General features: G+C 43.2%; 3 protein-coding genes across 3 annotated transcripts; all 3 read right to left on the bottom strand.

Annotated features, from left to right (window-relative positions):
• Window positions 1–96: 96 nt before the first annotated feature.
• LOC136420582 (kinesin light chain 1-like) lies at window positions 97–4,776 on the bottom strand. The gene is made up of 3 exons (XM_066407590.1): window positions 3,984–4,776; window positions 1,205–3,353; window positions 97–811 (listed from the first exon to the last, which is right to left on the bottom strand). The coding sequence occupies exons 1-3, from the start codon at window positions 4,122–4,124 to the stop codon at window positions 600–602; spliced, it is 2,502 nt and encodes an 833-aa protein (XP_066263687.1). The 5' UTR covers window positions 4,125–4,776; the 3' UTR covers window positions 97–599.
• On the bottom strand, window positions 4,719–7,531 carry LOC136421101 (uncharacterized). Its single transcript, XM_066408251.1, has 4 exons — window positions 7,444–7,531; window positions 6,385–6,521; window positions 5,329–6,057; window positions 4,719–4,991 (listed from the first exon to the last, which is right to left on the bottom strand). Exons 1-4 carry the CDS (start codon window positions 7,529–7,531, stop codon window positions 4,719–4,721), a joined length of 1,227 nt encoding a protein of 408 aa, XP_066264348.1.
• A 380-nt stretch (window positions 7,532–7,911) lies between these two features.
• Window positions 7,912–14,546, bottom strand: LOC136420601 (kelch-like protein 9). Its single transcript, XM_066407623.1, has 9 exons — window positions 14,026–14,546; window positions 13,384–13,617; window positions 12,580–12,782; window positions 11,796–12,013; window positions 11,160–11,361; window positions 10,548–10,679; window positions 10,000–10,182; window positions 9,548–9,685; window positions 7,912–9,135 (listed from the first exon to the last, which is right to left on the bottom strand). The coding sequence occupies exons 1-9, from the start codon at window positions 14,395–14,397 to the stop codon at window positions 9,003–9,005; spliced, it is 1,815 nt and encodes a 604-aa protein (XP_066263720.1). The 5' UTR covers window positions 14,398–14,546; the 3' UTR covers window positions 7,912–9,002.
• Between the last annotated feature and the right edge of the window lie 2,368 nt (window positions 14,547–16,914).

Below are 16,914 nucleotides of genomic sequence, written 5' to 3'. Positions count from 1 at the left end.
GGACTGACCCAATGCATTGTTGCATTACCAAAGTGCCTCAGGTTTCTGATGTTGTTGAGAAGATTTATTTTGTGGTTCATTTGTATATTTCTATTCTATGCCTTTTGCTCTAAGTATTAGCCGTGTAATAGCCAATATTTGCATAAATATGTACAGCATTATCACTATTCTTCCAGCAATAAAATAATAGTCGTATCTTTTTGGTGTATATGATTTGCTAATTTTGTGTCTGAGAAATATATACTGTACACATTCTGCAAGAAATTCTTAATGTAATAATTATTATTTTTCCAAACGGGCTAAATCTTTAAGTGTTCCTTAAAATGTAATATTTGTAGGTAACACAATAGCCTTATAAAAAAACTGATATTTCAGAATTTTACATAATTTTATACACTATAACAGTTACAGGGACATACAGTATGAAAATTTTGTATACCACCATAGATATTGTAAGTCTAACTTTTAAGTTTCACTGTTAGGTTCGTCCAAAACACCTTTCCTCCTCTGAATGTCTAACACTCTGTCAAAGTAGGCCAAAGCAGTCTCCAAGTCCCCGTTTTCTTCATACGCATACCCCAAATTAGTCAACACTTCTTCTAAACTAGTATGTGTGCCATCCTCCCATACAGATCCTCTAGTATCTGAAGAGACTCCATGAAATGTTCTATTGCTTTTGGTACATTTCCTCCTTGTAGCGTTGCAGCACCCATGTTGCCCAGCACAGTTGCCACGGAGTGGTGGTTGCGACCGTGAACTTGTCTTGCTGCTGCAAGAGACTCTTGCAGAAATGACATTGCTCGGTCATCCCCTGAAACCCAATTTGACACTTTTAGTGTTATACAGGTAAAGAGAAGGAAAATTGATAGAAACTTCTACATTTAATCAGCTTACGCCATGTGTAAAAAGCTTTTAAAATCCAGTCAGTAGCTTCTCAACAATTATATATGTGGAGTACTGAAAAGTGAAGAATATTACAAAGTTAACACTTTGACATGCCAGGTTGTTTTGTAAACAATGAATGGCACTGGCTCATAGATCACATTTCCAAACCGATGCCCCACCGTGCACTTTGACTGTGAAAGCTGGTGCCCCATAAGGGTTGTAGCCAGCCTAAACCCAGCTGGTCTGAAGTTGGGGAGAGATTGGCTTTCACAGTCAAACTACCTGGCAGGGCACCTGATTAGCATAATTATATCCATACCTGAAAGGACACAAGCTACTCCCAGTTCTCCCAGTATAGTTGCCTCCTCTGCTGTGTAGTAATGTGACAATGCCACCTCTTCTGCGTTAGCCTCTTCCTCTGTTATTTGGACAGACTTTGCATCTTCCTCCTCTCCATTCGATGAAGTCTCACCTTCATAGAAAGATGCTGCGACTTTGTTGTTTCTTACAATGTCTAAGGCTTCCATCAACATAGTCTTTGCTTCCCTTGTATCCCCTTGTTCGATCATGACTTTTGCCAAGCTACTGTACAGCTTGATTAAATCATCATGGTTTACGGCCCCTGAGATACTCTTAAACATTGTTACTGCTTCTTCAAGTCGCACACGGCTTTGAGTTTTATCCTCAAGACGACAAAGGCAGCTACCGATACCTCCCAAGGCGGCTGCAATGTCTAGATTCTTGGCACTTGGTTCGCCAACCTCTCGAAACATTTCCAAAGCTTCTTGATACTTCGTTTTAGCTAGTTCATATTGCTCGAGCTTGTACAATACAACTCCTATGTTGTGTAGTGACTTGGCAATACCCGGATGACATGTGTCCTTGAATATTCTATTTCGCATTTTGTAAGCTTCCTCCAAAAATGACAAGCCTTGCTGAAAATCTTCTGGCCTGTCTAAACAATTTATCCCCATGTTTGTTAAAGACTCTGCTATTTCCAGGTTGTCTACGTTGTCTCCAAACACATTCCTTCTGATGTGGAGAGCTTGCGTATTGAGATGTTGCGCATGAGCAAAATGGCCTAGGTGCCGTTTGATAGCTGCTAGACCATCCAAGGTTGTTGCTATTTCTGGATGCATGGCTTCCTCGACAAAAACGTTTTCTTTGATCTGTAGGGAGCTCCGAAATGCTGACATCGCAACCGAGAAGTTGCCAATATCCCTGTAGGCAGAACCGAGGTTGTGCAATGTTGCCGCCATAAACGGATGTGCTCGGTTATCACCGTAGATTCTCTGTTCAATTGTAAGGGCCTCGGTGTAGCACTGTATTGCTTTGGCAAACTGGCCTTCGCTCTGGTAAGCATCTCCCATGTTGTTAAGGATCACAGCAACTCTTGGATTCCCCTTTTTCTGTTTCTTTCCCCCTCCATCCAGGGCTAATGCTTCTTCAAAACAAGATATTGCTTCTGGGTACTTTCCTGAACTCCTTAACGCACAAGCAAGGTTGTTCAGTAACACAGTCTCGGACAGATCTGATTCTGACCCTTCTTCTTTCCTCAGTTCCTTCAAGACTTTTTCAAAGCATCTTAAAGACTCCTGAAGGTCACCATTTTGATGGAGAGCTTGTCCGAGGAAGTTTAAAATGGAAATTCTGTCTTTGATTGAATGTGTCTTCTGATCTGCAAGGTTTTGAAAACACGTAACCGCGCCTGCGTAGTCTCCAAGGTGGTACATCACCTGACCAATCAGAATGCTCGACTGCGATGCGTCATCTTCGTCACTTTCAGCGATGTGCTTTTCCAAACACACCTTTGCATCTTGGTACTGGAGAAGTCGCATGTGCACCAGAGCTTGATTCTTGAGCGAACTGTCATAAAATTCTTCTGTTTTGAAGGACATTTGAATGTGTGAATGTAGAGTATTTGGTGTGACTTCCAATGCTGAGCTCTTTTCCCCAGTAAGCTTACTTGAGAACACACTTCCCACACATTCTTCCAAAGGCAACACTGTTTGGAAGAAGCGGAAAAGAATAGCGTGTAACTCCATCCCAAAGATGTCCGATGCGGGATACGCTTCGTTTTCATCACGTTTTCGTTCTTCCAATGACTCCCATGATGCCTTGGAGAGCGTCGAGATGTTGTCTTTCTGTCCCGTGTTTGACAGGTAAGTACGCAAGCGCAGCTGTGTGGCAATACTCACAGCGACTTTCAAGTTATGCTCAGCCTCAGCATTTATCACCCCTTTAGTATGCAAAGCCTGGACGATTTCCCAAGAAGATTTCTCCCTTATTCCAAAGAAAAGCCCAAGAGAGCTGAGAAGAATGCTGGGCATACGGTAGATCTCTTTCTTGACTTGAAACAGCTTCCCTGCAGACAGCACGCCGCTTAAGTCGGTCTTGAACTCTTGGAGAGATGCCGTCAGATTTTTTCTTGCTCGGCGCATGCCTAATGTAGTCCCAGACTGGGTAACCTGTTTTAAACAAAAGTCATACTGTAAATGCAGAAATGTTCACGGTGGGGAAAAAATGTGGGGAATGTTTGTGCTGGTTTTGAGTTTGCGTTTGAAACAATAGTACCGCTACAGTCACACAATGGCTTTTCGCAGCGGTTTTAAGTTTGGGATAAAGAGTTCACTGCGAAAACCGTGAACATAAAACCACCACAAACATTTCTGCATTTACAGTATCTCTAGAAGCACCAGACATGAGCATACATATTTTTACCAAATATGATACAGACAATGAATATCATTAGGTCAATGTTGTTATAATAGGGGTTCTCAAAATCATATAGAATATGTTTTACAAACAAGCACTTTGACAGTAGACTGCAATATATTTTGCCCCTAATATTCTCAAACTACAAAAAAAAACATGTTTCAACACAAACTTTGTACATATCAGTTAAGAAATATTCACATCAGAAATAAAAACAAAGTATGATCATAGCTTAAACGTTGTTAGTGAAAAGAAGATGTTAATCTTTTAAGATTAAAATACCCATAACAGAAGATTATAATTTTAATACCCATAACATTTGCTAAATAACTTTATCTATAGATAACTTTGTCTATACTAAAAACACATTTTTTTCAATTCACCTGTTCAAACAGTATGTTATGGAGGAGGGTTTCGTAGTCTTTCACTAGTGAAGGGTCGCCGTGGATTAAGGTAACACAGGTGAGAACTTCTCGCAGGTGAGACCAGCCAAGAGCCCAGGGGTCTGTCTGTAAGGCTGCCATCTCAGATGGGGTCAGGATCAGGTCTTTCAACTGGTCATCGGTCACTCCTAGAATGGTATTGTATTATTAGTCATACTGGACATTTTCATGTGACGTCATAGCTATGTTTTTCACCACATTGGTGTCCCTATTTGCATTTCAGTGATTTTCTCAAATTTAAGGATTTTCTGATCCTCTCAGATAAACACTATCAAATATGTGTGTGTGTCTACATCTCAAGGAAAAGAATGCCAATAAAACACAAAAATGCTGTGTATATTCATTTGAGCTATGACTCACTAAAATGCAAATAAGGACACCAATGATATTGTTATGGAAAGTGAGACAAAACCCTCTATAATGTTGTAGTTTCTAGAATTATTGCAAGGACCTTGCAGTTATGATTAGGAGAGAAATTTAGTAAATGGAATCTCCAGTGCTTGTTTAACTTTGAAGGCAGTAAGAGTGAAAGATTGAGATATTGACAGCACACCAGGCAAATGCCTCCAGCTTTGGTGAAGGTATGGAATCTTTACATGCACTTTGGATACACAACAGCTATAATAATGATTTCCATGATAACCCTGTCCTTGGTGCTGAACTGTATCCAATCATTTAATTGGCCAATGAGAGCCCTACTTTGCTGTGATTGACAGTTCTATCAGACAGCTTTGTACTACAATGGTAGATGACCATTCCTGTATATATCAGCAAACCTTGTTCTCTGCCAAGAGGTGTCTTGCTGGCCCACGGCATGGCTCCATCGAACGCGAACCCACGCGGAGTCAGGCTGTCGTGGTACCAGTCGTCAAGAGGGTTGGGACTTGTGAAGTCATTTAACGACTTCACCCCCACAGCTGGTAGAATGGTTTCACCCAAGTTCAGTATCTTAAAGAGACACAAATGATACTAATTTATTCATTTCAATGTCATTGTCAAAACTTAACTCAGGTTATCAAGTTGTCAGAACAAAGCATCATTATTGATAGACTATGATATAGTTTTGATGGACAAATAAAACAACATCATTCTACTAGAATGATTTAGTAGCCAATGAAATTGCACATGGCCATATGGGCAAAAGTAACACAGGTTGCTCAAGTTGACAATGATTTTTTGTGATGTATTGATGAAAAGAATCTTACAAAGTACATGAACAATTGGAACAATATTAGGAAAACTAGCAGAAATAGCTTTAGTCTAGGAAGTCGAGTCACACACTTACCTTAAGGTGCAGATATCGTGTCAACACTTTGAAGTACATCCTGACGTCATCGTTATTTTTGCCTTCCTGGACCAAGATGGCGAACTCCAGGTCCGAGTACGGTGTCATTTCCTCTCTCGCTAGCGACCCCAGCCCAACCACCGCGTAAGTTACATCCCCAGGAGGGGCGCCAACAACACTGATACACTCCTCCAAAAGGTCTCTCACAAACATTTTCATGTCCTCTGCTATCTTACAGTAAAGGTCTCTCACTGCCATTCCTTGGGCAAGTTCTTCGCGCTTTCTTTCCTCATCACTTTGGTTGTTTGCAAAGCTGGAGTATTTCCTTGCGATGATGTTAAGTTTTGTTTCACACTCAGATCTTATTTGAATAAGTTTCCTTTTGTGCTCCTCGACATTATCCAACTGAAAGTCTTTGGAAACATCAACGCCTGTTACGTCGTTTACAAAAACAATTTCTGTCTCCTCCAGCAAGCCTTTGATGTAGTCTTTGCTACCTTGTTCTTGAGATATGCCAGGTGATGCATCTTGTGGCTGCAGTTCCAAATTTTGTTCACCAGGGGGCACTCTTGCACTACCATGATTTTGAGATGATGAGGGATCATGTTTGAGTGCATGGTGGTCAGAAGTGTTGTCTATTCTGGTGAGGGCGGCGTTGAGAAGAGCGGATGCCTTTATAAGAGCACCGTGGTCTCTTGGACACGACAGCTCTCCCCGCTTTTTATACACCTATGGACAAGCAAAACAGTTTGGTAACTTTCTTAATACAGAGAAAATACAGGGAAGGTTGTAGTTTCAAATGATTTTCTTCCTTTTAGCTCATCAATTCCAAACTTCCTATACTGAAGTCTTGTTAACCATTACCAAATATGGACCTATACAAGTCATGTACATCTGGCCAACCAACCAACCTGTCTGGAAAAACAACCTGATCTCAGCAACCACTTTTTACTCAGTCCCTTGCGAGTGGTTGCTGAGACCAGGTTTAACTGTACCATTATATGCATACATCCCCTACAACACATACCACATATACAAGAGAACTAGTTGACTGACCTCTCCCAAACGCCATAGACAGACGGCCTCCCTCTCTCTACTCTCCCCAGCCACCAGCCTCAGTGCACCAGCAAAGCTCTCCTCAGCTTGGTGAAGGTCACCATTTTCTACCTGCAGGTTTCCTTTCTGCAGACATCCTAAATAAGTAGACACTTATTGAGGATTTATCCCAGTTTGAAAACAAGTTTGACAATCAACCTTTTCCCTGCTGCCTGACTCTGTAACCAATAGAGAATGGGGTGCCAAATGGCTACTGCAGTGTGCTAAAGGTTTAAAAAAACACTGTTCTTTGAAATGTTGATAAAGATGTGTCATACATAATGAATACAGCATCTATAGGTGATTTTTCATGCAGTTTCTGATAGGGTTGCTAGGGGGATGTAAATCACCCCCTTCTCACAAAGTGCTTCAAACTCGACCAAGAAAACACTGGGACACAAATGGTATGGAAAAATGCAAATCAACAAAGTTACGACCCCATCCCCGGCAGAAACGATTCTCCCCCGACGTACGGTTGCCCCCTTGTGCACAATCACAATGAAATTTCCCTCAAACGTCATCATAACACACATTAATGTACTGTGTACAGGTGTACAATATAGATAGTGAAAATTAAGACTCACTATTTGTAAAAACACTACATACATTATATTTTCTAGTCCGTAATAAATTCGTATCACGTTACAGGTTGTTGGAGCGAACTCAGATAACTTTAGGTCAAAGGTCCAAGATACCGGGTGCCGCACCCTGGTTTCCTTTTCGGCACAGTCAATACCCATGTACCAAAGTTTGTTGTCAAAATAGCGCCCCTCAATTGTACCCACCATTTCTACAATGAGGGATTAAATAGAGGTATAGAAAAGTGTTCATATTCTCTAAAACGTAAGTTCATTGATTTTTAAGGGCCCATAAGAGCAGCCACTTGCTAAAAGTGAAAGCACACGACGTCACAACTTGCAACTGTGATACTTAACCGACACGTGGATTTCACTGCAAAATCAACGTAGAATTCTTAGTGCATTCTTGAACGCTAACATGGAGGAATATTGATCAACCAACCTTCAAAATCTGATGTGTAGAAGTCGTCAGGACGTAGAAGTCCCGGTTTTGTCTCTTTTGTCGTTTGAGACTGTTCGTTGGCAGCCATCTTGGACTCTTAAGGGACTCACCACAAGTTACTTAAGGGGAAGAGGGTTACGAAAAACATGCGCGTTCCTTGAGAGAATCCTTGTGCTATTAGGCCAAGGCTTTCGTTTATTGGTGCCATCGTAAATTGCAAAAATGTTCTTTCGAAAAGGTCAACTAGATCTAGGTGAGGTTACAATTAGCATGTCGAAGGACTTTCGGTTTCGAGCGATATGACTGTGCCAAATAAACGTTGCATTACTAGTAATATTGGTGGTACGAGTATATCCTTTCCCCACCCAAGTGGACTATTCTATATTTAAAAAATGGGGAAACCAGTCAAGGCACAAATCAGAAAAAAAAAAACTTGATGGTTTTATACACATTTTATTTGATGTCAAGATACAAAGTTGGATACGTTGAAACATTATCAATAATAAGTACCACATTCCCTTTGGCGAATAAATAGAGTATTCAGTAAGAAACTCTACCTTGTATATAACATAATTCCGTACTTTTTTGTTTTTGTAGGAAAATGCCTCCCATTAAGTTCCTAAGTTGACAACAAATTTGATAACTTTTATATTGCAACATGATCGCCATGCAGCATACGATAGAAACATCGCCAAGCACCCATCATTCATAATCCCTTTCCATTTCTACAGCCCTTGGGCCACACATCTGTACAAGTACTCAGCAGTCCACTGGTAGTGTTTTACTATATACAGACAGACGTTATATTACAGGGCACGATTGCTTTTTGACTTCACTTTTTACTCGGAAATTCTTCGCTTTCGCGCATACAACTCCATATACATTGTACCATGTCCACACTGAGGTAGAGTGTGTACTTGCAGCTTGGGATTTAGATCACGTACATCTCTGAAGACCGCCAAGGGACAAATATCCCAAATCCTGTCCCTGGTCCTCCTTTGCTTCAGTCAACATAATACTGACAATCTACATACATCCCCTCGCCCCGAAATTTACATACATGTATTACGTTCCCAATGTGTTTGGCGCTTTTTGGCGATGCCTCAAGGGCAGAGGCATTTTATGCTTTTTACTCCGTGCATCCTCAGCGCTTGTGTAGTTATTCATTTTTTTCTTAATTCTGTGCTTTTACTTAGGCTTTGTCAAAGAATGATAAGCTTCTTCTGACTCGAATATTTTGTACAGGTCGCCAGAAATCTACGGTGTTCTGAAAGAGACAGCCATGCATAAACTAAACGCCTTCCGTATCGATGACGTGACCATCTTATGTTCGTCTCCCGAAACCTACGGTGTTCCTGGTGGGACATCCATACAGCATATCTACATGTCCATCGATGTTTAGTCCTTCATGAATCAAGAACGTCTGTCAAAACGTTTCATGTACTGGTAAGTACAATGCAGACCGCGTATCCCCTCTAACGTCCAGATGTTTTCAAGAATATCGACGCCTACTATCAATAGATATTGCAGAGTTGTTCAGGAGGTGATTTTTCTTTCCTTCATGTCACGCTATTGGCTGCTGCTCTCTCCGGGTGTGAGTGGTTACAGTTAGAAGTGACACACTGCGGCAGACGGAGAACACTGCAGCCCACCCCAGTACAGGGCTCCGGCAGGTCCGCAACTTTCTCCCACCTAAAGTGGAACACAAAAAGTCTTCCAGTGTCAGAACATTTCATATGTCTTTTTGAATAGGTTGGTTCTTGATTATGAATAAACTGAAACTGATCTGGGGCCCCTGGCGGCTCTCAGTGGTACCGCAGCAGAACAGTTTTCTATTTCGTCTTCTGGTCAAGCTATGGTCAGGATTACAGGGTGATAAGTAGCTTTCGCACTTAAAAAGAAGGGACATAAGTTTGGGACCCCTTACGACATTCTTTGTAACAGCAGGTGTGTTTTTGATGGAGAATTTGAAACAGTATATATGTCATGAACGGTGCGACCCAACATAAGTTTGCGACCCCTAACGACTTTCTTTGTAAAAGCATGTGTGTTTTTGTTAGAGACTTTGAAACGGGATATCTCAAGAACGGAGTAATGGCTTTACCTGTCCTCCTCCGGCAGGTAACACTCCACAGACTTGGAGAACTCGTTCCTGTCCCAGCTGTACCCGCCTATGATGAAGATTTTCCCCTCGTACACCGCTATCCCGGCCTCGCTCTTAGTACATAACATCGGGGACGTTCTGTGGAAAGAAAAAAGATATTGGGTGATTTTGGAGCCGTCCATTTTTGTATGGGGGAGGGATGCGACTGAAGTACCTTGATATTGCTGACAAATGTTGCATTTTAAGAATCTAAACTTTTTATTCAAACAGTCAGCAAAACGTGAGCGACGTGAATAAGCGAAAAAAGAGAAAACCTAGTCGTTTATTTCTATACAAATGTCGTGCTGACGTCACAAATCCTTTGATTCGTTCAATGCTGCACGAATGTCGTGCTTACTATAATGTGTATTTCTATAAACACGTACTAATATGTGTACAAATACGATGCTTACTTTGCCCACTGTTGTGAGCTGGGGTCATAATACTCGTCCTGTAGAACACCCCGGATTCCACTTCCGTTTTCGCACGTCCCACCAAAGACGTATATCCGGTCGTGTGATGACGTCATGCAGTGCCATCCCCTGGCCGTGGTCATGGCGGTCATGTTCTCCCAACGGTCAGCCTCAAGGTTATATCTTCAAGAGATTGAGAAGGAAAGAAGAATAGCAGCTCCGGTTAAACGTACGCCCAGGGTCCTGAAAGATATTCTAGCAAACGTCTGTTCAAAAAGAGCACAAGCAAATGCAGTCAACCGGCGAAAAAAAAAATGGTCGGATCAAAGCCGTTAACTTATTCTGAAAATATTGACAACGCCCCCGAAGCGAGCCTATTTGAGCTAACTTTTCAGGGCGTACGCCGCCTGAGTCTTGGGACAGAACGCAGTCCATTATAAACGTAACGTCCGCGGGCGACGTCCTTGGTGCTGAAATGGAGTTCCATACCACATAGCATGCGGGACTCAACGTGTGTTGGATTTGATTAACTCCATGAATGAATATACCTTTGAAAGGTGTTCTGGAAACTCCCGTTGTACCCTCCGGACACGTACAGGTAGCCCCTGTCCACACAGACGGCGTGGCTGACCACCGGTTCCTCCAGCGACGCCACGTACGCCCACTCGTCATTATAGGGGCTGCAGGAAAAACGGACAACACTCAAGTCTTGTTCTGTGTGTGTTCACCTTGCAATGCCTAGTGGAACATAAGGCGACATTGCTTTACTACCCACGTTTTTTGCTGTTTTATTGTTCATCTTGTAGTGCCGGCTAGTGGCACATTGGTCAGCAAGTTTCCTTGGTACATTTTTACAACGAGGGGTTGCTAGTCCTTCCTCCTTTAATATGCTCAAGGCACCTCCTCGAACACGGAACCCCCATTTTACGACCCTTCCAAAAGACAGGTGTAGCCCAAATCGAGATTTCCTGCCCAGGATTGAACCGGGGTCTTCCTGTTACCAACTAATTGAAAGCAGGAGCTCAACTGTGAGGCTGCTACCAGTTGAGCTACAGGCCTAGGGACTGTTGTAGTCCATCAATATTTGTGACTGGTCCGAAAACAACAATATAGACTACAACTTTCTTCAAGTTAGCATCAAGATTAAGAGGATAATCTACCTGTATCGTTCGACCGTCGCCAGTTTGTCGGCGTCGTTCCTTCCCGCCACGGCGAACAGTTGGTTCCCTATGGCGGCCAGGTGAAAGTCGGTCCTGCTCTCCAACATGGACGCCGTCTGGAACCACGAGTCCTGCTGGGGGTCGTACCGGTGCACTTCGTTCGTGGCCGTTAGGCGGCCAAGATGACTCGTACACGACCCACCTGGATTTGTGTGAGAGAGATTTGCTACTAGTTACAGGTTATGCCCTAGCAGAATCATGTTCTGTTTCACTTGGAGTCAATGGGCGTCGCCATATTAACTGTGACGTCACGGGTCTGCCATATCGAAACCTACCAGCTAACCCATTTCCTTTTTAGTACATCCAGAAAATTGAGGAGAATACAACTGAAAGAGGACATGCATATGCTTCTAAGGTAGGCCTTGCACTTCCGCTAACTTCATTGGGGCAATACTTGTTCTACTTCCACCTGCTAGGTGGCGCTGCAGTGCGGAAAATGTGGTCCCAAACATGACTAAGCTTGTATTCCCCCTTATCACCGTTCATTTGCATGAGGTTCACTTTGGTTCTGTAACAATGAACTTTATGATTATAATCCAGTTTTACCAACGTGATCAAACTATTCCCTAACCTCACCTGCTACGTAGAGGAAGTTGCCTAGCACGGCCACGCCCTTGTGACTGCGGGGTCTCTCCATGGCCGTGACCTCCCGCCAAGACGACCCTCCCGTGTCCAGGAACTTGACGCTGCGGATGAGAGTCTCGCTGGCCCGGGAGGACGGCTCGCCGCCGACTATCACCAGGTGGCTGGACGTGGAGCGGACCTGGGTACGGGGAGACTGCATCACGGGCTGTCTGAAATGTCAAAGAAAATCGCGAAATTTTTATCCTTTTCTAAGCGTGCAGAAGGAAAATAGGAACATACGAAAAAAAAATTAACGTTTGAAAATAACCACCGTGATAAAGATGTCGGAAATCACACTAATGAAAAACTATAAGGGATAAATCATCCACCACAATTGTTGAGAGGCTCTCTCGCTGTGATTTAAAATATAAACACAAATGCTCCTTTTCTAATTCTATTTCTTTCCACCTTCCTCTTAATCTTTCTTTCCTTCCCTCTCCCTTGCTACCTCTCCTTTCCCTGCTTTTCTTTAATTTAGTCTTTTTTTCCTTTCTCCGTCTCTCTTTCCGTCTCTCTGCCTCTCTGTTACTACCTCTCGCTCTCTCCCTCTCCCTCTCTCTCGCGCGCGCGCGCGCGCGCACACACACACACACAACACACACACACAAGCATACACACACACACAATCACACACACACACATACACTTTCTCTCCCTTCTCTCGATCTCCCCTTTTCTCTCTCCCTCTCCCCCCTCTCTCTCTCTCTCTCTCCCTCTCTCCTTCTCTCCCCCTCACCTGTGCGGTAGTACGTGGTACGTGAATGTCTCCTGCAGAATGCGCATGCAGCTGACGTCCGCGTGCATGAACTCCACGGTCTGCACACGGTCCACCAGCTCCGCGGGCGACATGAGCGGGAACCGGACACGTGACATCAGCTCACTCATGTGCTTCTGACGGGACGAGTCGTACTCCAGCCACTTCACAACCGCTTCAAAAACCTGAAGAACAAAAAACGAACTTTGCATTTCTTTTGTCAAGGCGTCCTCGCGTGTGCTGTCTGTGTCTTGGAACAGAAACCAGTCCAATGTAGAAGTAGCTGTGCGTCAACGGGAGATGTCCTTGGTGCTGGAATGGAGTTCCCTACCTCATGCCATGCGGGACCCCACATGTGTTGAATTTGGTTATTGAATATAAAATAGTCATGCAATATTGCATAGCCATTTCTTGATTTTCTTTTTACCTACTTGTTCCCGCATCAAACGTACACTTAATATTCAATATAGTACCAACCAGCTGTCTAAGACCAGGTGCAAAGGACATCACTTTCCAAAAACCTTTAACCGACCAACATGGCGGCCGCCAGCTCAAACGTCATAGTCACGTGACAGTAAACGTCCAATTCCAACTCTGTCTCGGAACAGGTGCAAAGGACATCACCTTCGAACAACCTTTAATCAACCAACATGGCGGACGCTAGTCAATACGTCATAGCCGCGTGACAGCAAACGCCCAATACCAACCTCTATCTCGGAGTACGCACAGAAACCAACATGGCGGACGCTAATCCTAGTCACGTGACAATTGACGTCCAATACCAACCTCTATCTCGGAGCATGTGCAGAGGTCGTCGCTCTCCAGCAGGGCGGACAGTTCGTCGATGCTGAGCCGCTGAAAGTCGTCCTGATCGGCCAGCACGGAGAACCTGCGCAGCATGAACCTGTCCACCACACTGCGCAGGTCCAGCAGGCTGAAGGTCTGCGCGATCTTCCCGATGTCCACGCAGTTGTCCACGTCCACGATGGAGATCAAGTACTCATGACAGAACTGGACCACCTGCATAAAGACAATGTTACGATATCAAAATGGTTCATGTCTATATGATATGATATCGTTTTACACGTGATCCAATTACAAAAATCTATTCAACCTGTCAATTTTCGACCGTCTTTACCGGGTATCGAACCCACTCATGTCTGACATGCGTCAACCATCCGGGAACCAGACACATGTACGTCAGGCGTGGGCGGGTCAAAGGTGCCCTGAAGTCGATATCGTCCGCCGTCCCAACGTCTGAAAGGTCACTACCTCTTTCTGATGTTTGCCAATGACGATGATATTAAGCACACGAGAAAGTCATTTAGACTTATCATAAGTTTGTATACGTAGCGTATTCATATTGAATTGACGGCATTTTTGTGACCCGCTATTTCTTTATCCTAGAAGGAACATAAAACACCTTACCGCAGATATTTGCAGGTGATTGGCCGTAGTTAGGACGTCCTGTACCGTTTCTGAGTTCAGAGTGATCTGTGACGTGTACATGTACTGTACAACATTCTCCAGCCCGCTGTACGGCACCCCTTTGATCTCCACAGTGTCTTGGTTACACTCTCTCATCCCACGAGTGAACATGGCACGAAAATAGTCACTGCAAGAGGCGAGGATGTTCTTGTGCGCAGGGATTTCCTTCCCGTCCACGACCAGCGTGATGTCGCAGAGGAGGGCGTCGGTGCGGAGCGTGTTCAGGTACCGAAGAACCTCGCTGCTGTGCCTCGATGAGGAGAAGGTGCGGTCCGCGGGAAGTGGGGAGGGTAGAGTGGACTCGGCGGCCATCGCGGAAGGTGTTTCAGTCTTGCTTCAACTCAGACCGCTGGATTTAGCAGTAATCATGCTCTTTGTACAGTTGAATCCATTGTCGTAACCCTGTTCTGCTTCACGAGCACAATTCTGCTTCATGCTGTTTTGCGTCCAAACAATGGCAATGGCTGCAGGTTGTAACATTAAGGGGAAGTTCTATGGTATTCACATGAATGCAGAAAAGATTTGAAAGGTGTGTACTGTTGCGAAACTTGTAAAGGACGCGAAAGTGACACTAGTCAGGTTATTGAATGTTTGTTTGGTCTTGCTTATCTTACGCAAGAGTGAAACCTGTACTTTGGGTTTGCTGTTTATCACTGCACGTTAGCGTTTTATTTGCTCATGATAAACAATATCTTTTGGTGAGTCACGCTATCACGTAAAAACACAAGGTATCGCATCAGCTTTACAGACACATTCGTCGTACCGTTTTTGTCGTAGATTGTTTTCAGATAGGTAACATGATGTAACCTTAGTACATGACAGAACTTACAGCCGGCAAGGATCCAGGACAACGTTTTCTGTTATAAGACTAGTACTGCTACGACACACGCACGACTGTCCCAAGAATGCCCACACGACACACGTACGACTTTACAAGAATGCCCCACGACACACGTACGACGGTACAAGAATGACCCACGACACGCGTACGACTGCACAAGAATTCCCTACGACACATGTAAGACTGTCCCAAGAATGCCCTACGACACACGTACGACTGTCCCAAGAATGCCCGACGACACACGTACGACTGTCCCAAGAATGCCCTACGACACACGTATGACTGTCCCAAGAATACCCTACGACACACGTACGACTGTCCCAAGAATGCACTTGGTTTGCTATCGTAAAACTCAAGTTCTTTATCGTGTGCGATGAATATGCCCGAGCTATAGGTAATAAAATGTATCGGGGGGTGTGGCTCGCGGGTATGTGTACAGAAAAAAACAGGACCATTGTCCGTATAAGGTTATGTTTTGAATACCTGCCAATATTGCAGGGATCACTGAGAAATGTCTCGAATTCTTGGTTGTTTTTAGAACGTCTTGTAGGTAGTTATAGCCTAGCTACTTGTGACCGTCACGGCATTATATTGTCGTCGATACAGAAAAAAAGACGTGAATGGGGCCTTAAAATCTAAACACAACTGTCATTGGACTGAAGCGTTTTCGCGATAATACAGTGTGGATTTTCAAGGGGAAATACTAGGTGAATTACAGTATACGCGATGAAATATTGAAAACCATAAGACGAGACGGAAAGCAATCAATATTGAAGGGATCGAAGCGACGTTGGGGCGTTAGAGGTGGTTTTGCGCACACAAAAATAACAAGCGAATTGTGGCCGATTCCACTTCATATTTTCAGGGGTATTCAAAGGCGAGTAACAAATAGATAGGGGTGAACGAAATGGATCGATTCTATGAGAAATTGATAGTAACGAAAGGAAAATGGTTTTTAAACAGTTTCTAGTCTGAAAACAGTTCGCCCCTCCACATCTCTGCTTCCCACGTTTTAAATGGACTCGTCCAAAAGTAGAAAGGTGTTACAACAAACCCGTGACACTGACGCCGTTGTACGTTATGTAAAAATGTATATCTTTGTCTCTGGCGACGGATACAGACTAGAACCATTGATCAGTACACAAAGGAAAGGGCCATAAATAAAATGAAATACGGACATTTTTTCACAATTTACATCTACCATATGGTGTTTATGGCCAACGTTATTAATGCATATATGACATAATACATGTACACATTGTCCTTGTACATCACCAATTCTATTGATTCTAACATGCAAAAACACAGCGAGTTAAAACTGCTGTTTTTGAAGCTAATTTTGTAGTACTCCCTCTGGGCTTTCATATTTTGTCAAAATTCTTTATCAACTCAATTATTTCATATTGAATCTAATGTTGAGTTGGAGATCACGTCAACAGTTCTAAAGACATGATGCTATAGATAACCTGTTTACAGAATTATTAGAGTGACCTAGTTACATATCTATGCAATTTTGTGATACAAACATAACAGTTAATACTGCATTTATGATTTTATTGGATATATAAAAATTCTATTGTTACTAGTTGTGTATTATAAGAAAATACCAGTTGAAGATATTACGATACTATATACACATCCACTTTTCAAGTTCGGCTTGGAAAAAATTGTGAAGTTTCTAGATATTCTCATAAATCTATCAGATAGATTGAAGGAACCATAAATCATAGTTTGCCGCATCTATAAGATCAATAAAGATATAACAAATTCTGTGGTGGATTCATGGTGTTGTATTTCACCGCATCTAACCGCAATGGCCGTTAATAACACAGTGCAGAAAAGACATACTGCGCCAGACACACGCTGACGTATTATATGACAACAAAGAACGATTTATACTAATATGATCATATCGTCTGATACGACCGTATGGTACATTAACAATACATTAAACTGACGACAGTATACGCCAGTACATATGTGTCTGC

The sequence above is a fragment of the Branchiostoma lanceolatum genome, chromosome 15 (assembly GCF_035083965.1).
Source record: "Branchiostoma lanceolatum isolate klBraLanc5 chromosome 15, klBraLanc5.hap2, whole genome shotgun sequence".
Classification (NCBI taxonomy): Eukaryota; Metazoa; Chordata; class Leptocardii; order Amphioxiformes; family Branchiostomatidae; genus Branchiostoma; species Branchiostoma lanceolatum.
This window is presented reverse-complemented; position numbering and strand designations above follow the sequence as displayed.